The following is a 21,992-nucleotide window of genomic DNA, read 5'->3' on the forward strand; positions in this document are numbered from 1 at the left end:
CGGTTACACTCCTGATAAGAGACCCCAAGCATCTAAAATTCAGTAGTAACAATGGGGTGATTAAGATATGTATGCAGGAGCTCAGTCAGTTAGACTTGATGAATTGGATGTGAAAAGTGAAAGGAGAAAAGAGTTTACAATGACTCAAAATTCTAGCCTCAGGAACTGGTGGTTTGATGGGGACAGTGGAGGAAAATCAGATTAATGAGGAGGTATCTGAGGTTTTAGGGCCCCCCTGATAGTTCAGTCAGTAAAGAACCCACCTGCAATGCAGAGGACTGCCTGCAACGTAGGAGACCAGGGTTCCATCTGATTCTGATCAAGTGAGTCTGCTTCTTCCGCTTAAAGTGAGGACTTGGACTGGGATGGTCTCAGGGGTCTCCTTCAACTTTAAAATGTATGTATCAGAAATTACAGGTGAATACTATGAATTTGGCGACCTGCTTAAAACTCCTAATCAAACAATATAATCATTTATCATCTAGTCTCTTTGATCTTGGTCTCCAGGAAGTACTTAAACCTTATGTTTTACTCTGTGGAAAATTTTCTTTCCATACTTCTCTCTTCAATTGATGTTGGTTCTTTCAAATGAACATTGTTTTCTTTGGTATTTAAAATGATGTTATTGTGTTCATAAAAGGTACAAAAGAAGGTATCACTAAGGAATTACTCTTTTTGTAGTTAAACATGCTATTGGGTAAAGTACCGTATAGGAGAGTGAGTAAGTGCAGGTGAAATCATGTGACTTGTTAAAGCTTGTTTGGTTGCTTGGGGTCTCCTAGGATACTTGGTTGTTTTTCCACCAACCCACATATCCTCTACATTCCTAATAAAGCCTTTGAAATCTGCTGGGCTCTCTCACTACTTTCTATGACTTCACCATATCATTAAAAATCTAAAATTATTTACCATAATTTAATAGTAACAAGCTTTGTAACCGTATCCAAGGATATGAACTTGTTTGTTGTAACAACGGCCTGAATAGTCCCAAAGGACATTAAAGAAAAAACATACCATGTCAAATTTTCAGTAGTTTTATTGAAAAATGCCTCTTTTGTTTCAGAAATAAATAATATAAGGCAGTGAAATTCACAATCTGCAGTTAAAATATAAAAGCAGCAATTCTATGTTCATAGTCTTGCAAACATTTTCCAACTGCTTTCGATAACTAACATTATGTTCTGGAAAAAAAAAAAGTTCATACTAAATATACAACACAAACATGCAATTCCATCTCTGCAGAATAATCTGCAATTTAGCATAAATGTTAGCGTGTCTAAAACAAGGAGGTTTAAGGCAATATGGAACTGTATCCAGTTGATACAATAACTTCAGCTACATGGCTTAAGGTTTGTGGTTTTTAAAAAGAGATGTATAAGAGCATTCTATGCCCTAATGTATGACAGAGAGTAGAAGAGGAAGATAAACAGTTGCAACGGAGTGACTTTTCCCTCTTTTTTGGTTTTACGAGGGAAACTGCTTGGGTGGGGGTGTAACTGAATTGCAGGTAAGTTATTGGAAAAGATAAACTGCCCTCTCGAAATACACCGTCGCTCTGGGTTCCAGGACTTAACTGCTTAAGAGTTTCACTGAGGCTGCCTGCTGAGCTACCTAATTAAGGCACAGGGCAGGTTCTCTCCCCGCAGCTTTTGTGAACAAAGGATCTTGCAAGCAACTTCAAGGGCAAAGGCAAAAGACTTCTACAGACTGCGCGGGCAGCGAGCTAGGCTTCCTGCAGGAACAAGGTTCGCTAACAGTCAGAAAGGGTACTCTCCGATGAAGCAACGCCGGAAGAAACGTGGCAGGTAAGACGTCCACTGCTCCGTCTGACCTGTAAATGGGAATCCGAACACCTCCCCGCAGCCCGGCCGCGCTGCGCAAGCGCGCGGGGTCAGGGTCACTGCCGGGGGCGGTGGGGCAGGGCGCGCCGCCAGCGCGCGTGGGGAGGATGCTCGCCTGCGGGCTCGTCGGCGCCGTAGTCCTCGTACTCGTCCGCTGTCCGCTCGGGCTCCACCGGCACGATGAAGGGCTCGCGCTCGGGCAAGTAGGCCCCGCCCTCTGGCACGTAGGGCTCTGTCCGATTCAACATTACAGTTACGGCATGATTTGGAAGGAATACACACACACCAAAAGCTAAACCATCACCCGAGGGGACTACAGTCTTAATCTCATGACTATAAAAGCAGAGAAATTACAACGTTCTGATTCCTTCCATTTGCAGAGAGAATTGGGTGATCTGAAATGGCACTTGTTTGTAACCTTCAGAGGTCCAGCAGTAAATACAATCATTGCACAAACACCTGGGGAGGGTCAGCGACTGTGCCAAAGAAAGCTGTCGACCAACCTAGGTAGGATTTTTTTTTGCATCCCCAAGTAACTTCATGACTTCGAATTCCTCAGTTCAGAGAACCACTGGGAAAGATGAGGAGGTGATGGGGAAGTTATATTAGCTCCTTAAAACTGAACTCTGGAGGTGAAAATCAATTATCACCAAGTAATATACAGTACATGACGTTTTCTGTGGCTGTCTGGCCCACAGCCTGAGTTACAACTGGTGGGTAAGGACCACCCGTGACGACAGCGAAACAGGAAGAAAAAAAGGGATTCTAAAATTTTGGTTTGAAAAGGGCGATTACAAAAACCCAAATGAGAATACATGTACATAAGGTAATCAGACATCGCTAACAAGCAAGAGATGAGGAGATTCTAATTCGATGTTATTCCGGCAGAGAGCAAGCGGCAGGCAGAAGCTGATTGTAGAATTGTTAAGTGATTTTAGTGGACAGTATCACATACAAATCATTTACAAGCCATAATTAGTTTATTATTTACATAAGGTACTTCTCTTTAACCAGGTTAATTGTTTTTCCCAAAATGGCATCATCTCCGTGGTTAGTAGTTTTATTATGCACCTCTTTCAAAACCGAGGCACCTCATGAGCTGTGTTTGAACTTTTTTTTTAAATAATATTTTTCTACATTATTACTGAAATGCATCAGGCTTATAAACTAACATCACTGCTTTTGTCTCATTCAAGTTAGTATAAAGAGTCTCCACCCTCCTTTATGATGTCCACCCGGTTCGTTAACCAGATCTGTGGTGAGATTTCCATACAGACTCATTTTCTAATAAGCACGTGCGCAAACATCTCAGAAACAGGATTTTCATGTATTCAAACTGTAAGCAGCACTGGCGACTTAGAAAATTTGTTAGCCGGAACCTGAAACAGGTCAAAGATGATGGTTTTTAAAAGTTGAATTACTATGCAAAAAAAAAATATCTATACACATTCATTTAAGTATGTAATGGTTAAATTATATATGTATATATCCATATATTTCAAGCTACTCATACATACCAGAAGGCAGAGGTAATTCAAATTTCTTTTATAAAGAATGAAATTGCAATTTTGTGAATGGTTTGCATAAATTTAAGAGTCATGATTATTTTTGGTCATATGTAAGTATGCACATAAATATATAGATATATAGATATTTAGATATTCAACTACTCATGCACTACTTGCTAGGAGCCAACCATATCAAACAGCAGTATCATTTGTAAAATTTGCAAGATGCTTGAGGGTGCACTGATGAAAAAGGGCACTGCTGACCACTGCCCACAGCATTAATTTTTTAATTTCTAGATCAGCATATTGCCTCTGTCCCCATATTCCCCAAATTCAGGCTTAAGAGACTTCTGCCTCCAGTAATTGTCAAATTGTCAAATATTAGAATTTCATGACCAACTCTTGAAAAATTAGTTCCCAGAGTTTATAAAATACTAATTCCATGGACAAAGTGAAATAGTGAAATATTTTCAGTTGCCTCCACTATGTTATCAAATAGTCTGCCTACACATTAGATTCCCAAAACAAATTTTATATATATTCTTAGCATTCTACAGTTGTACTCAACAAATCCCTGTTCCCAACCTTTAGGCAAAAAAAAAAAATCAATAACATTCTTTGAACTCTCAGGAGAAACAGAGAAGTTATGTTGTGATTTGATAAATGCAAAAGTATAGAAAGAAGGAGAAAATAATTATTCAACTCCTATCAGTGAAATAATGTCATTAAAATTAACATCGATTCTTTTGAGAGAGACCATTACTACATAATCAAAACACACAACTGAAAGAGTTGCTATCTTCAAGAAATCCTCAAATCAACTTTCCTTCAATCCTAGGGAACTTTATTTCCATACAGGTTTTTTAAATTCAGTTGAATTTGGGTCCCTATAATGGCAACAACATACCTGGATAACCTTGTCCGTTGTATGGGATGCTGGCACACTGGGATGAGTCACAGTATCCAGGAGGACCTGGAGGGCCTCGGATACCTGAGTTTCCAGGACGACCAGGGGGACCTGGAGGACCTCTGGAACCTGTGGACCCTGGCGGACCCGTTCTCGATTCTCCTTGTGGGCCTGTTGTGGGTTTAAGACAAATATTACCCCTCTTGTTAACTGCATCTCCTAAGGCGGTCAGCAATACTTTGGCACCTCCACTGCTCCAAGACCAACTGATTCTCTAGCATATGGTAAGAAAATATTTCCTTAGAAATCACCAGTATGAACCAATGTTATTTCTGAAGCTACTGATACTTACTCATGGTTAACACAAATGTAAAGATTTAACCTCCAGGGCTGACCATGGTTGCAAGGGTCTCATGGACCTTATAGTGAAAAAAAACAATTTATTCTCAATCTAGTAAACAAAATGCATAGAACAACATCAATAAAAAGCCTGTGAATGAAATATTGGGATGTATCAGGATTTCTAATGAGGATATATTTCCTCAGTCCATTAGCAATAGTCTCTTAGTCTATTTAGCATCTTGAAGAACAGCGGAAGGAACAGGAAATGACACCATCCTTAACAGCTGTGAGGCCAAACAAAACATGTAGGGAAAAAAAAAAAAAACATAGGAATCCCATAAAAAGAAAACAGCATCCCTCTGTCACTAAAACTCAGACCCTCATATATTAAAGTTAAGAGTAAATCTTAAATAGAATGTGCTGAAACTTTTTTTTTTAACAAAACATAAAAATGAGCAGGATCAAGAGGAACTTCTTGCCCAAATATATACCATGATGATCAGCCTGCCTGCAGCTCACAGGATGAGCTTGTGCCTCTGAGGAGGGCTGTGTGCTCTCTCAGTGCTTACATGTTCTCTTGTCTGATGTACCAGCAAAACCTACCTGGGGGGCCAGGCAGCCCTCGAGGTCCTGGAGATCCAATACCCCTTTCGCCTTTCTCTCCCGGCAAACCTAAGCAAGGACAAAATTGTAAAACACAGAGGGAAAATTATCTGGGAAAAACGCAGTTTACATCGGAACCGATAATACTTGATTCAAGTAATTCATTTCCCTTAGTAAAAGCAGAACCCAATTTTTCACAGAAGTCCACTTTTTAAGCCAAAATTCTTTCTAGACATTTGTGTAATTCCAGATTCATGGCCAAGAAACAAATCTGGCTACAAGTCAGGGGAAAAATAATTTGAAGAAAACAAACACGTCGAATATATTATTTTAGAAACAGTAATTAAGAACAGAAATCTTGAATAAAGAATTAGAACCCACTGAAGACATCTCAAAGTTACCTTAGCTTCAGTAACCCTATGAGGATGGCATCTAAACCATCAGAATTATAGAAGCATCTAGGTTTTCCCCAAAATGTTAACCACTACTTTCACAAAGTCAGTCCCCAGCATGCTGAACCATCTGGAATCAGATAATCTTGTTTTTCTTCTTTTCCTTCAATTACACTTATCTACCATGAAATTAAAGCCAAATAAACACATAAGACCAGTTCCAGACCCTGAGTAAAGGAACCAGAAGAATTTGGATTTAAAATCCTAAGGCTGCTTACATTCAGGTGCTGCCCAGCTCTTGCCAGTCAAAACAATTAATAAGGTTTTAGTGCCTGATTCCCTTTGCCAAGAAACAATTTTGCTCGCTAACAACAACAATCAGAAAATGGCATTGTCTTGACCAAGATCTCCTGACAAAATCTTCCTGTGTTCTAAGATAAGGATCTCTATAGCCTGCAGCTGCCTAGAAAGAAAAACAGGTTCAGGGATGCATAGCTCTTCTGGGGCTGTCCAAACAAGACCAGCGTCGTTTGCCAAGCTCAGCCTTCCACGTGCTTTTCGACCCAGCTTCTACACTTCCAGACTCCTTCCTTGATGCCTAGGCAGCAGCGGAGAATACCTACCTCGTTCCCCCGGGGGCCCCTGCATCCCTGGTGTGCCTGGGAAGCCGGGCCGCCCCCCAGGTCCTGGTTCTCCTCTGGCTCCTGCACTGCCGGGGGGGCCTGGGGGGCCTGGAGGGCCTGGCTGGTTGCGATTTGAGTGGTAGTCGTTTGGAATCTGGTTCAGCATCTGATTGAATCTATTCATCTGACCTAAAAATTAAAATAAGACTTATTAGTCAGAAACCCAGAAAGGAGGGGATGAGGACATGAAACAGATTTCTCTTAGTGTTTAGTGACATTCATCTCTGTTCCTGCCCCCTCCAGCAAACATTTTAATTAGAATCCCAACCCTAAAATAAAACACTGCAGTCATCCCAGACAAAATGATCCCTGATAAGAACACCAAATACTGTCTAGTAAGCCATCAGCATTACTCTAAACATAAAAGACTTGTGAAAGTTTAACGTGGTTCTGATATGAAGCCCCAAGGTTTTGCCCGATGATGTCACTCTAAAGAGAACCTTTTTTAAAATTAATAAATGACAGCATTTGTGTGTGTGTGCCTACAGCAGTGATAATCAGGCTTTAGTGTAAGCTGGAGTCACCTGTGAGATACTTCAAACACTACAAATTTCTGGGTCTCATCTCCAAAGAGTGATTCACCAGATTTAGGGTGAGCAAGGAACTCATTTCTCACACGCAGCATCAGTGACTCTGAAGCAGGGGCTCCTTGGAACCACCCTGGGAGACAGCTGGCCTAAAACTTCTGAAAACGGGGGCCTTGAGTTGGAGGTCACACTCAGTTTGCAGGCACTAGGCCTTATCACTTAATAAATTTCATGGAATAAGGAGAAAGAGCCCATGAATCAAAAGGAGGCAATAAAAAGTTCCCCATCAACGTGGACTTTTCAGGATCAAATTAATCTCCATGGTCCTCCTTCCTTAAGAGTTAGCAAAACTCAAACATCATAACTTAAAAGATGCAATGATTGCTGCTTCAATGGAAACCCAATAAAAAACACTAATACTGAAACTGAAAGGCCCTTTTAAAATGTGATTTTGTATCAGACTGAATATAAAGATAACTGGCTATTATTTTACCTTGGGTTACTGTTTTATCTTGATGACAATCATTAAAATATCATCAGCTTTATCTAACAGGATACAAAACTGACAATGTATAAAAAAAGAGGTTGTGAAAATGAAATAGAAACATTTATCTTAGAAAGTATGTATCTTAGAAAATACTCTGCATTTTCCTGCAATTAACTTAAACACTCATATATTCAAAGGAAGAGAAATTTTACCGCTTATCAACTGTTCACAGACTTGTCTTGCGACTGCTCGCATCATGTTCTGGGAAGCAATGTCTCCCTAGTGAAGTAAAGCAGCATATTATTCTCATAGTTCCAGAGTTCAACGTTTAACACACAAAGTAAACTTGTAAGTCAAATTTTAAGAAATACGTACTCTATCGCCTTTCTCTCCTTTCAATCCTGATGGACCCTGAAATATAGGAATTTCAGATATTACAAACTGACAAACACGGTCTCAAATGACTTATGAATGGACATGATGAAAGACAGCAAGGTCTATTTTCTAACAAATTAGCAAAATCACACATCATGTTCACACTGAAGGTACTTGCATTTTGCTTGTCTGTAAAAAGGAATCTAATCTGTCTCCCTGTCTCTCTCTCTCTCCCTCTCTCAGAAGCACGTGTCCTCCAAAACAGTGCTGAGATGTGAATTTTATGATCACGTTTAGAAGTTATGTATTGCGTCTTCATTTTATGATGCCCATTCACAATAGAGATCTGGAACTGAAATACATGTCACATTGCCCTTGCTACCATTCTACCCTTTTATCATGTCAGTATGGCTGGGGAGCTCAACTGGCTATTGTAGGTTAATCTTGGTTCAGTTCTAGTAAGAACCCAGAAGACTTTGTAATAGTAAGACCATCCATCAGTTCCCTAACTAAACAGCGTCTCTAACTTCTTCTAGTGATTTTGTGCATTGAATATGAAAGGGCTATATGCCTCACTTATTAAAGAACTTAATCCAAATGGTGGTCCCACATCCAAACACAACTACAGAATTTGTTGTTGTTGTTCAGTTGCTAAGTTGTGTCCAAGTCTCTGTGACCCTGTGGACTGCAAACACCAGGCTTCCCTGTCCTTCAGTATCTCCCGGAGGTTGCTCAAATTCACGTCCATTGAGTCAGTGATGCCATCCAACCATCTCATCCTCTGCTACCCCCTTTCCTCTGTCAGGCCTCTCACCGGCCATGAGAACATCTTGGAAAAAGTCTTCCTTCTAATGCAAGAAGTTTTTGTCTTTCTGTGTTTCTCCAGGCTACCCCCTGAAAGGAATACCCACACCACTGACAAATCTAATGTTCAGATAACATCCCAAACTGCATCTTACCGTCTCCAAGACTTTTGCCTCAACTCCTCAACATCCATCCAACTGGTCTTCCTTTCTCCCACTTTTGCCCCTTTCGAGTCTGTTCTCCACAGAGAAGCCAGAGTGTTACTTTTAAGAGGAAAATCGGCCCAAGTCATTCTTGGCTCCAAGGGCTTCTTATCACACTTAGAATAAGTGTGGTCTGGGTAGACCACATGATGGCCTCTGCCCAGCTGGCTGACCTCGCCTCTCCTCACTTCCTTCGCTTCAGGTGCTCGGATCTCTCTGCTGTTCCATCCACATGCCACACTCACCCTCCCTCAGCCTTTGTTCATCTTTCCCCACACCTGGAATAATGTTCCCACAGATGCTCCAGCCTCGCTGCACCTGCTTGGACAGGCTCGCTGACCGCTGCATCTGAAATAGCCCGTTCACACCACCATAATGAGCCCCTAAAACCTTACTCTGTGTCTCTTTTTTTCATATCACTCATCATCACCAGAAACTATACTATGTATTTACATTTTTGGTCTATATCTCCCACTAGGATCTCCATGAGGGCAAGGACTTCGCCCTGTTTATGGTTTTATCCAGACCCTAGAATGCCAGCTAGCACAGTTAGGCACCAAACCAAAGGGTGTTGAGTAAACAAATAAAAATATTCCATCAGCAGTTCTTGGAAATATCCACTATACAACATCAGGTTTTATATGTTAACAGGAGGACAACTCTGCATACAAGCACTAATGACAAGCTAACAGTGACTGAGCTAAGTTCCCTGCTAAGACCTTTATACATGCAACTGCTAGTTTTGGTTTAAGAAACTAAACGTAAATAGAAGAGAGAAGAAAAGGAGGGGCCATTTACCACTTTAGCCTCTTGATGAAAGTGCAAGTGGAGAGTGAAAAAGGCCTAAAGCTCAACATTCAGAAAATGAAGATCATGGCATCCGGTCCCATCACTTCATGGGAAATAGATGGGGAAACAGTAGAAACAGTGTCAGACTTTATTTTTGGGGGCTCCAAAATCACTGCAGATGGTGATTACAGCGATGAAATTAAAAGACACTTACTCTTTGGAAGAAAAGTTATGACCAACCTAGATAGTATATTCAAAAGCAGAGACATTACTTTGCCAACTAAGGTCCGTCTAGTCAAGGCTATGGTTTTTCCAGTAGTCATGTATGGATGTGAGAGTTGGACTGTGAAGAAGGCTGAGCGCCGAAGAATTGATGCTTTTGAACTGTGGTGTTGGAGAAGACTCTTGAGAGTCCCTTGGACTGCAAGGAGATCCAACCAGTCCATTCTGAAGGAGATCAGCCCTGGGATTTCCTTGGAAGGAATGATGCTAAAGCTGAAGCTCCAGTACTTTGGCCACCTCATGCGAAGAGTTGACTCATTGGAAAAGACTCTGATGCTGGGAGGGATTGGGGGCAGGAGGAGAAGGGGACGACCTAGGATGAGATGGGTGGATGGCATCATGGACTCGACGGACATGAGTCTGAGTGAACTCCGGGAGATGGTGATGGACAGGGAGGGCCTGGTGTGCTGTGATTCATGGGGTCGCAAAGAGTCGGACATGACTGAGCGACTGAACTGAACTGAACTGAAAGGAGGAAAATGGGGTAGATAACGTCCAGATAAGTGTCACCAAATTGTAGTTATAAGAAAAACTGGAGCTTGACTCACCCTTTACCAAAAGTGCTGGACTCTCGTGGAAACATTATTTAGCTTGGAGCCTTTTGTAAATTTCAGGGAATCTTTTTTGCATTAACTGCTACTCTGTTCCCATCTGTTGTTTTGTTTTGTTTTTAATTTACTGCCTCTCTGAGATTGGTCTAGTATATATGATTTAGAACTCATCTTTATTGCCAGTATCTTGGGATCTCATTTCAAGTAAAGAAAGTAGAACTTTCTTTCAGGTTTCTAGCTGCAGCCATCAATTACATTAGTGATATTCTTATGTTAGACTCTATTTTGGTCATCATAAAAAGAAACAGAATTCTGAATGGGTTGAAAAGTTCTGTGTACTTTTAACCACTCTTGTGAAGTTTCTGCTATGATTCATTAATAAAAAGAGAGTAATACGGTCATGTGCTAGAGTATACACAGTGTATGAGGCATATCAGGAGGCCTTTCATCTTTATGCTGCTTGCTTAATTTTATGTAAACGTAGAAAGCATGGCATGTCACATAAAGATCTACCCTAAATTAGTTTGACATTAAACTTTTTTATTTTAACTTGGGTTTATACTTTTTTTTTTTTAACTTGAACAATACTTAAGAGTAAAGTTCCATTCAGAGAACAGCTCTGATAGGTGTGTTATTACTAATATCGGACTTCATGATCTTCGAAATAAATTTTTATATTTCAGAATTCTACTCAGAAAAAAACTGCTTAAAATAAATTTATTCTTCATAGACATTAATAGGGAAGAGCTTGTAAGGAAGAATATGGAGCCCAAAAGTCATTACAAATATGTGCTCAGTCGCTCTGTCATGCCTGACTCTTTGTGATCCCATGGACTGTAGCCCACCAGGCTCCTCTGTCCATGGAATTTTCCAGGCAAGAAAACTGGAGGGGATTACCATTTCCTACTCTAGGGGATCTTCCCGACCCAGGGATCAAACTCCTGTCTCTTGCATTGACAGGCAGACTCTTTACCACTAGCGCCACCTAGAAAGCATTCAGTTTTGGAGTTACAAATTTGAAAATGGAAGATATGCATTATACCAGCTCAACTATTATTTTAACCAAAACATCTGATAAAAAGAAAGTTAAACTGGATATGAGTTGGAGCAGGGCAGTGTAAAAAAGTAAGACAATGGATTAGATAAATCCTTTTCATTCTGGGGCTAAGGCTCTAGCATCCTCCACAGAAGAGGAGAGCAGGTGGCATGGCCACAGAACGCTCACAAAGGGTTAACTTGCAGAGCATCCACAGGGGCGCCGTGGAGCATCATGTGTTTTTCTGTCTTAAGCTGCATACCGCTCCTAAATAAAAAGAATGATTCTGCTGACCCAGCTCTGAGTGTTTATACAGTGCAGAAATATGTGTCTTGGCTCATAATCCCATTCTCCTTTTAAAGAAACCCTATGACCACAATTTTCATCCCAGAATGTTATAACTTGGAGAGAAAATTTTAGAACTAGTACCAAGTTAAATCCATGGGTTTAGCATAGTTTCAACAAATGCTTCAAACGTATTACAGCAGAGATAACATAAATATGCCACAGTTTTGCAGTCTCTTCATCACTCACAGTGGAATGACTAGGCATGCAAGCCATCCACTTACTGGTCGGCCGTGATCTCCGGGCTTTCCTGGTTTCCCACTTGGTCCTGTGACTCCTGGAGAGCCTGGACTTCCCTGCAACACACAGGCAGAGCAGACAAAAGGTTACCATGAAAGAGGAGTCCCATGTAAAGTAAACTAACAAAGCATGGCGGGTTTTGAAAGCTTTCAGCATATTAAAATAAAGAATAAAATTAAATTTAAGATAACATGGAGGAAAAAAATACCAAAAGTTCCTTTTAATCAGTTTCACCATTCACAGACTGAGATCCTAGTAAATTGGCTACTAAATGAATTTACCGAAAGCAATTTCTTTTCATTTATTTCTGTTATCAAAATAGAAAACACATCAAAAGACAGGAGTGAAAACTTTGTTTGGGGAAGAAATTGAGAAGGTATCTGAGCACCATGTGGTGGAGCTCCCCTTATCTCCAGGAAGTTGTAGCTCAGCCTAGAAACTCACTTTTTCTTTGGTGCATTCAAATAAAGCGTACTTCTCTTCTATCATATCAGCACCCTTAACCCCATCAAAACCATAAGAATTTCTCTCTTTTAGCACATCTTCAAGAAACTTTAGCCATAGTTTAGTCTGTGGGGTGGCAAAGAGTCATACACGACTGAGCGACTTTCACACATATTTTAGTAAAATGTTTATAATATTGCTGCTGCTGCTGCTGCTGCTGCTGCTGCTGCTAAGTCACTTCAGTTGTGTCCGACTCTGTGCGACCTCATAGACGGCAGCCCACCAGGCTCCCCCGTCCCTGGGATTCTCCAGGCAAGAACACTGGAGTGGGTTGCCATTTCCTTCTTCAATGTGTGAAAGTGAAGTTGCTCAGTCATGTCCGACTCTTAGCGACCTCATGGACTGCAGCCTACCAGGCTCCTCCGTCTATGGGATAATATTGCTAGACAATACATTATCTTCTAAAGCTAAAATTTCCTTAAAATGGAATCATCAGATTTCTGTAAAACAATCTTCTATTCATCAATCATATAAATTTTAATCTCTGTAGTAATACTTTAAGCGAAAGTTTACTATACATTTTCAACTCTACTTGAGAACATATATATTAAACATAAATCATTCATATCCAGCCAGAAGCCATGAAGAGCATCCATTATCTCCAACAATGTAATTGCAATCTCACCTGGATGCAAGTATACAGATACTTCTTTCAGAGTCACTGGCTTCAGTATTTTTCCCAAAGATCTTAATTAGAAAACCTATTCAGTAAAGAATTACATCCTCTGAATGACTTACAGCTGTTCAGCAATTAATATCCTTAAAATTCAAATATCATAAGCTACAGCCTCTTATAATTCTAGAAGAGGAAATGACCAGCAGGATCATAAAACCCACCACTTAATGTACACTACACATGGAAGGAACTAGGGCACTAACCAGTTAGGGATATTTTTCTGTTTTTCAAGTATAACTTGATTAAACAGAAAGACTCTCTATTTTAACACATCTGTTTTCTCTAGCCGATTTTGATTTAGGAGAATAAAAACAAGCAGGTCCCTCAACAGTGTGGTCCACAGCACAAATGGAACATGGCTCAAAGGTCAGGTTACTGAGTGTTTACCTAGCAAGTGGGAGTAGGGGGTCAGGACAGGGAGATGAGTGTCACGCATTCCATTCTTACCGGTGGTCCAGGAGGACCCCTGGGTCCCATTGCTCCATCTTTTCCCGTAAAGCCCTATTGTAAAAATGAAATTAAGTGTGGATTAGTGAAATAATGACCAAGCAAAATGGAAAGAAACTTAACAGGATGATAAAAGTGACAGGTGAGGGATTTAACCCAACTGCAGGTAACTTTTCAATACAAAGACAAATATGCAAAAAAAAAAATGCTTTCCATTTAAGTTATGCCTTTTACTGAATAATTCAGTTCTAAACTCAGTCATTTATAGGGTTACAAATAAAATCATTTTAAGAATCAAACTAGTCTTCTCCAAAGAAGGCAGTTTCCTATTATGAAGACACTAACTTTTCTTTTATAAGAGTATAAAGAAACCTACAGGAAGACCAGCCCTTTCTACTGAAAAGTCAACGTCCACAAACTGGCCTGGGAAGGACCAAAATAGGATGAAGGGAATGTTGCTGAAGAAACCAGGTGACGTCAGAGAAGATGCAGGAGAGGCCAACCACCTGGTTAGAAAACTCCCTTCCTTGTTTCCAGCCAGCCAGGACAGGACCACTGTTGCTTCACTCCTGGGTGATTTCTCTCCTCCTCTCCAAGAAAGAGGCAAAACCACCTTAACTCCACCACTCAAAAAGAAAGGAAATCCTCAGTCCTCACTTAATTCTTTAGTGGTCCATCTCTCCTCATCTCACATACAGGCTAGACCCATACCAGATCGGGTTGAGAGGAGAGATCTACCCAGGAGTAGTGGGCATCTCTGTGCAGCTTGCACAGTGCCAGACGACCTCTGCCTGGAATGAGTCACTCGCTGCCCGCTTAGTATTCATCCCAAGTGCAGACCTCTGAAATCCAGCCGAGGATTTCTGAGTCAGGCAGTTTTTTATGGTTGCTGCATTCCTCTGTCAAAGGAAAATTTTGCCTCCTTTGAGAATAAGTGATAATTTTATGCATATTCTTGGATCCTAGCAAAAAGTCAAGAACATTTGGATCACTGCGTGCATTAAGTATCCACACTGCCATTGATTTTACAAAAGAGGAAGTTTAAATTATTTCTTTAAAATTGCATTAGAAATAGTCTGTCCCTTCAAAAAAATTCAGAAACTTATAGAGATAAACATTTCAGACTGTTTTCTGGAAGATCTAGGCCTGCTTAACAAAAAACAGACTCTAAGTTCATCTGATGTAACATCAACACCACTCCTGGGAGCCACTTAAGAAGCAAAAATGCTCTGAGTATGGTTTGGACAGTTGAATGTCATCTAAATGTCCTCCAACCACTGTAGAAAGCACTCTTTTGCTTTCATTTTTTAAGGTAAGTATCATGTCTATGAATAATCCTCCTTCAGTCATCCTAAGAATTTCCTGATCAACCATTTTCTCTTTTTTCCTTGCTTTACTGAGCTATAATTGACAAAATCATATATATTTATGGTGTACACGTGATGTTTTGATACATGTAGACATTGTGTATTGATTACCACAAAGTAACACATCTATCACCTCACAGAGCTATCATTTTTTATGTGGTGAGACTATTTAAGATACACTCTATTAGCAAATTTCAAGAATACAATATAGTATTAACTATAGTCATCATAGTGTATATTAGATCTCCAGAACTTATCTGGCATAACTGAAACTCTGTATCCTTTGCCTAATATCTCCCCATGTCTCCCTTTTTCAGCCCCTGGCAGCCACCTGCTTCCAGGAGTTCAGCTTTTCTGAAATTTCATACAGAAGTGAGATCATGCAGTATTTCTCTTTCTGTGCTTTGCTTATTTCAGGTGGTATGTCCTCCAGGTTCAAGGTTTATCCATGTTTTGGGAAACGATAGCATGTCCCTCTTCTTTTAAGACAGAATAATATTCTATTATATATATTAAACATATATTCATATATAAAAATATCACATCTTCTTTATCCACTCATTCATGAGCAGATAGTTAGGTCTAACCAGCCATTTTCTCTTAGAAGTAACATATACCTAAATTGGGATGAGGCGGATTCTATTCTGGTGACCTCAGAAGGGCTACCACTGGGCCATCTGCAGAACTTTGTGCTGCAAATTTTATTTTTTTTACTTTCCATTTTCAAAGCTGCAGCAGTTATTGCTGTTTCCCTCCATAGGCGGGTGGCCGAAAGGACCTGTGGTCGCTTTCACAGATGCACGTGTATGACTTGCCTGAACATGTACTTGTCTTGCTACTTTCTAACATCCCCAGAACTGTGGCTCATTTGAAAATCGATCTGTGCTGAAGGCAACCCAAACCTCTTGCTTCTACCAACTCCATCTTGGTAGGACATCTTCCTTCATCACCATGGTCTTGGGCGTGCTCTCCTGAGCTTTTATTCTCTTCTCTCCCACCCCAGGGTTCAAGTTTCTTCCTTCCTTCCTTTCTTTCTTCATTCCTTCCTTCCTCTCTCTGTCTCCCTTTCTTTCTCTTTTGGCTGAGATGCCTGCACCCAACGTCTAACTTTCCAAAACCATTTATGTTCCATCAGCTGTGACTCCTACTCTCAGCATTAGTGACAGGAAACAGTTGTAGGTACAAGGCTGTGGTGGAAAAAAGATGAATAATTTCCTGAAAACTTTCCTCACTCTCAACATGAGGGTCCTGGGTTGCCTCACCACAAAGCTGGATTCACAGATTAAAATGTGAGAGTGAAACACAGTCCTTCCCAGCCCTTCACTTTTCAGGGAAGCAGGGATGGTGGGGATGGCTGCCTGACCACCAGCTCAGAAGGAGCGTGTTGATGGGGTGGGCACTGACCACCCAGCAAGTCTGCATGGAACCCATGCTGAAGCACGTGCCAACCCAACACGGCCTCTGCAGTAGCGGTGGCAAGGGAGGCAGCCCATCATTACTTCTGTTTTCTTTTTAATTGGAGTATATTTGATCTATAATGTTGTATTTAACTTCTGTTATACAGCAAGGTGACTCAGTTATACATATATATTCTTTTTCACATTCTTTCTTATCATGGTTTATCACAGGACATTGAACTATATTCAATATCCGTTATTACTTCCTGACTGTGATATTTTTGGTTTTGTTGACTAATTGCATATACAGACTGGTCACCCTTGCAATATCATTGTGGTCCTTTATTATAAGACAAGAATTCAAATAAAACTAGAGTGCCAGTCTCAAAAGAGTCGGGAAATATGTATAAGTACCAGCGGGTCCCAGGTTCCCAGAGAACAGTTTTCTCTTTGACCTCATTTTCTCATAAATTCAAGAGTAGGCATTGGAACAAATAAATTTCATTGGCAAATCATCCAACATTTGGTATTATCTGGGCATAACTTTGCTCCATCTGATTGACCCAACTCTTCTGCCCCATGGTGTCTTGGAGGTGTTAAGGTTAACAAATCAATGCGTAAGTGACAACTATTATAGCCCTGGCCCTCTCAGAGCCTGCTGCTAGTCTTCTGTTTTGACTTGATTAGTCAGAATACAGACAACACTCAGACTGCTGTCTAAACCAGAAGGTGCTGAAGTCATTAGTGCCTTGGTTCTAAGCAGCTCTAAAACCTTCTATTAAAGCATCTGTGGTCTCCTATGAAACCAAATGTTTCTGTAACATTAAACAGAGCACAGAACTCACTGTGCTTCTCACCTACTTGTCCTAGAAAAAACTGGGTCTCCTGCACTGATTTCCTCATTACTCAACAACAGACCTGAGATCTGCCATAAATAAGCAAAATTCCTACTAAGTTCCAGTTGCTATCCATCACAGAGGCCTGCAGATGGTACCTGAGTTCTAAAGGCATAGAACAGATGTCCCTGACCACATACAAAGTGCCACTGGAATCTAGACTATTTTTAGAGTTACATAAAAGATGCCTCATAAAAAATTTTTAATTTTCAGATTTAATGCAGTTTTCTAGGATTCTTGAATCTCTTTCCAATGAACCAAAAGTTGTTGGTTTTCAGAGCATGCTGAATTTTTTAAAATTTCCAAAATTCTAAAGACTCATTTAAAGTCCCACCGTTTTGTTTCATAGACCTTGAGATTGCCCTGGTGTCAGTTGGTCCACTGATACTAGCCTTTCTGCCTCCTATGAGACATGTGAACTCTGTATTTCCAACCACACCAACTGAACTCTGGGATGGGGGGCGGTTAATTAATAGGCAATAATCATGTCCAGCATCATTAGAAGCCACACAAGAAAACTTACTCTGTCTCCTGGAGGGCCCATTGGTCCTGGTGGGCCAGGTAATCCTGGAGTTCCCTACACGAAAGGAAACAAGCAAGAAAACACTGTAATGAACTTCTTGTGTGAGGAAAGGAATTTGTGTCCTTTCCCTGGAAGAAAAGTCAGGGGACTCTGAGAAGGAACAGAAACTCAGTACCGAGCGCAGAGCCAGCCTGAGAGCGAGACGCTAGCTCAGTCAACAAGCCCAGACCTGACTGCACAGCCCCAGTCTGAAGCCTCAGACCAGGCGACGGAATGGAAAATGGCCAGGCTTCTGCTCTGCGGCTTAACCTTGGTTCACCTTCTGAGGCACTACAAGGGCAACTTTGCAAAGAACACTTGACGAGTCAAGAAAAGGCAAGGTGAAGAGCAACTCACAGTCCGGCCTGGAAGTCCTGGCTCTCCAGCATCGCCCTTCATTCCCTGGCGACCCTGAAGCAAGCAGTGGGAAAACAGGTCTCAGCATTTTACAGAAATTAAGTGAAAAGGGAAGACATGAGTCATTCCTGAAATCTCTATCACTTCATAAATCCAATGAAGCATATTTGTGGAGGGAGATGAATAAATTATTTTGGGGACTGATGCTCACTTTTTAAACTACAAATGCTGTTATAATTTCCATTTATCGTGTTACGGGATCATTTTATATAATCATGGGATAATATGCCTTTTTTAAAAGAACCCAAGTTGAAGGGGAAACTATTTTTATTATTTAACATATTTAATTTGGTGCTAACTGTAATGGAGAGTCAATGAAATGTAACATAATTTTGTTCTGTATAACATGCTAGAAGACACTTGTTAATAGGCAAATCTGAATTAAAGCTGATAATTTAATAGTAGTAATAAGAAAATAAATAGAAATAAAACTCTCCAAACTCCCCTGTGGATGTACGAAGCTAAAAGTAGATGCATTCAATCCTGTTCCTTTTTCACAGCTGCACTGAGAGGTACACAGGGTCTTAGTTCCCTGACCAGAGATTGAATCTGTGCCCCCTGCAGTGAAGCTCTCAGTCTTAACCACTAGACCCCCAGGGAAGTCCTGCATTCAACCCTTTTGAGTGAAAAGAAAAATCCAGTTCCTTCAAATGTTTCATTTCTAACTATATCTGATATAGATTATTTTTTCTCTAAATGCCAAAAAAGACCTTTCTTTAAAGGGAGTTTAGACTTAAATTTAAAACTATGTAATTATCTGGATTCTTATTCATATGCTGTATTTGTTTTATCTTATAGAAAAAAGTAGTTAAATGAAACACCAGCCTTAAAGGGTAAGACACTTCTCCTAAGTTCAGATTGACATTTGGAATAAAACAAATTTTTACTGAAGTAATGACCTAGATAAATAAGTCATAAATATCAGACAGAACCTTAGGGCCTGCCACAGACTCAAAGCCATTTCAAAGCTTTCAGGATATTAAAGGATATTTGCATTACTTATTAAAATAATTTTTAAAGGTCAAAGAAGTAGCAACCATTTTTCCTACATAGTTACGTATTATTACATATGCTATTTACATATCTGAAATTACAGTCACAGGAAGTCATCTCAATGACTAAACTTGTTGAGTTTTCTGAAAAAACACTTGAATTTGGCAAAATAGAGTAGAAAATGTTCCAGTTAAATTCAGCATTAATCCACCATCCTCATTTCATACAGAAAGCCTTTGTGCTTACTTGTTCACCGGGAATAGACAGGCCATTGGGTCCCTGAGGGCCTGGAGGACCCTGGGGCCCAGGAGGACCTGTATCTCCACGAGGACCAGGGGGGCCCTACATACAGAACAGAGAAACAAGCACAGAGTCATAGACTACCCTTCCAGGGCTGTCTTCACAGCTCTAAGATACCAGTCAGAATCTGCAAACGTTTTAGAAATCGCCCCATCTATTGGGTTGACAAGAAAGCCCAAACGAAGCTTTTGGCCAACCCAATATAAAAGTATTTGTTAATGTCATCCCTTTCTTCCTTTGACTACTCACTGAAAGAACTGGAAAGTACAATAAATTCACAAGAGCACTTAAATTTCCCAACCTATTTTCACATGGGAACAGGTTTCTTAAAAAGTAAAATACATCAAATATATTCATATATCTATAGTCCTAGATTCACTCAGAGATCAAACCTCGAGATTCACTAGATTTGATTTCTTTTAAGCTGGTCCTGATGCCTCTTAGACTTGGGCTGATTTCTGGGACTAACATATGTCTACATCAGGCAAGGAAAGAACAGATATGTTGACTCTATGCAGGAGCTTCTTTGCAGGGTGTCCAGGTAGAAAAGGACAAACCCGGAGTTAGACAGACCTGGGTCAGCACCCCAGCCTCACTTTCCTGAGTTAGCTTAATGATGGTATGACAAAAACTACACATCACCTTCATAATACATCCCCCCAAGATGCTGGAGTTGTCTTTCGGAGACAGCTTTGAACCGGTAGAAGAGGCCAGTGACCCCCAGCGAAGGCAGATGTCACGGGCTCGGCTCTTTCTCTGAGAGAGAGGAACCCTCCCCAGCTCCCTCTGGTGGGACTCTGCTCCTTGGAGGGGGTCTTCCAGCTGATGGCCAGGACACCCCTCTGCTCCCCCATATGAGAGCAGAGCCCTTAGGTGCTTCTAGAGGTCTCGCATGAGCAATTCCCACTTCAGTGACATTCCCTGCACATCCCTTTATCTGACTAATCTAATCTACCGTGCTGATATCCTGAGGCAAGACAGAGATCATTATATTGCCTAAGGCTCACTAAACTTGAATCAGCTTGTTCAAGGGCACATTACTCGGTGAGCAGAAATTTGAATAAAGAGACTTCAACATATAGGTGAAAACGTAAATGAACTCTAAAATATACTTACAATTGCCCCACTGACACCTCTTTCACCTCTCGGACCTTTAGCACCAGGTCCTCCCTAAAATACATGGTAAGAGCAGATTTTAGGGTAAACATAGGAAACAAGGAAGAAGCTGATACATAAAAATTGCTTTAAGAAGCAGTGCATACTCCAGACAACCAATACTTCTACAGCTATTTATGAAATATGGAAGTAAATACCTTCTATCATACAAATGTGTGGGAAAGGAGAATTTCAAAACCTTTTTAAGGATTTCATTTTTATATTCTGATCTTCCCTTAATTGTTAGCAAATTTTGAAGTTGATTTGAAAATTTGAGGTTTACTAAAAAAAAAAAGCATTACTTTAAATACAATATTTAAGCATTTCTAAGGGAAAAAAATCTATTTTGGAATTATATGAGTATATTCTTCAGGGAAAATAATATGCAATAAGAAGACTCTCTCAGAATCTCAGAACATGTAATTTAGTAACAAGAATTCAGAGACCTGTTCACTGAACAAAGAGGAAATAAACATGATACTGATATCCAACAACATTATCTTACAATTAGGAAAAAAATTCCTACTTCTCAAAAACATCGAAGTCACATCCAAGGTATAATTTTATGATTATAAATATAAATCAGGTAAGTCACTATTAATTAAAGAAAATAAATGATGTTAATTCCAGATATATTTTGATTCCATATATGAGGAGCTGGTTTGTAATTAACCTAAAATCAATTTACATTATTTGTTAACAACCATGTATAGTAAAATCTGGTATTCTGAGGCCCTTTAAGCTGTTTCTATGTTACTTAACCCATGTTCTTAAAAGAGGTCAATAAAGCTTAGTGGTACCACTTTCATTCTGAAAAACCAGCCCGGGTCAACAAGATCTAACACTATACTCTTCAGTGTTTTGCATTGAATTTTATTGGTCTCCCCTCCCCCCATGGAAAGACCTGGTCAGTCTTCTCACTCAGGTTATTCCTAACCCCAACACTTTCACCCAGAGTTTATGATATCATCACATACATAATTATCCTCTATATGTTATTCTATGATATGCTTGCTAATAACATACACATATCCTAGGCTCTAAAGTTTTTTTGAGTCAGCTTCTCAATCATTGCTCCATAACATAGGTACAAGAAGCTTTCAGGAGATGTAAGGAATTTTCAAAATCATGTAATTAAAGAGAGAAACCCAAATCCATGTCTTGAAAAGCTCTTGAATGCTAGCCCATATCATTCATTCTCATGTGAGTAGAGAAATGTGTTCAAATGCTTTCAGATTTTATTCTGGATTTACTCCAGTTCAGATCTCAAGATGTGCTGTGAAAATGGTCTGAAATTCATCTTGTTCTGTCCAACAACACACCAGTGGCTAGAAGCATTTTATGCGCAACACACTGACCAAAG

General features: G+C 40.2%; 1 protein-coding gene across 1 annotated transcript in view; it reads right to left on the reverse strand.

The window, feature by feature from the left end:
* Positions 1-1,785: 1,785 nt before the first annotated feature.
* COL12A1 (collagen type XII alpha 1 chain) overlaps positions 1,786-21,992 on the reverse strand; it is a 118,180-nt gene continuing 97,973 nt past the window's right edge. The window contains exons 55-66 of the mRNA XM_068985253.1: positions 20,591-20,644; positions 19,421-19,516; positions 18,122-18,175; positions 17,726-17,779; positions 13,543-13,596; positions 11,900-11,971; positions 7,666-7,701; positions 7,503-7,569; positions 6,217-6,405; positions 5,202-5,270; positions 4,257-4,427; positions 1,786-2,073 (exon numbers count right to left, since the gene is read on the reverse strand). Of these exons, the coding sequence (XP_068841354.1) occupies positions 1,898-2,073; positions 4,257-4,427; positions 5,202-5,270; positions 6,217-6,405; positions 7,503-7,569; positions 7,666-7,701; positions 11,900-11,971; positions 13,543-13,596; positions 17,726-17,779; positions 18,122-18,175; positions 19,421-19,516; positions 20,591-20,644 (1,092 nt within the window). The 3' untranslated portion in view covers positions 1,786-1,897. The remainder of the gene's footprint in view (positions 2,074-4,256; positions 4,428-5,201; positions 5,271-6,216; positions 6,406-7,502; positions 7,570-7,665; positions 7,702-11,899; positions 11,972-13,542; positions 13,597-17,725; positions 17,780-18,121; positions 18,176-19,420; positions 19,517-20,590; positions 20,645-21,992) is intronic.

The sequence above is a fragment of the Capricornis sumatraensis genome, chromosome 13 (genome assembly GCF_032405125.1).
Source record: "Capricornis sumatraensis isolate serow.1 chromosome 13, serow.2, whole genome shotgun sequence".
Lineage (NCBI taxonomy): Eukaryota > Metazoa > Chordata > Mammalia > Artiodactyla > Bovidae > Capricornis > Capricornis sumatraensis.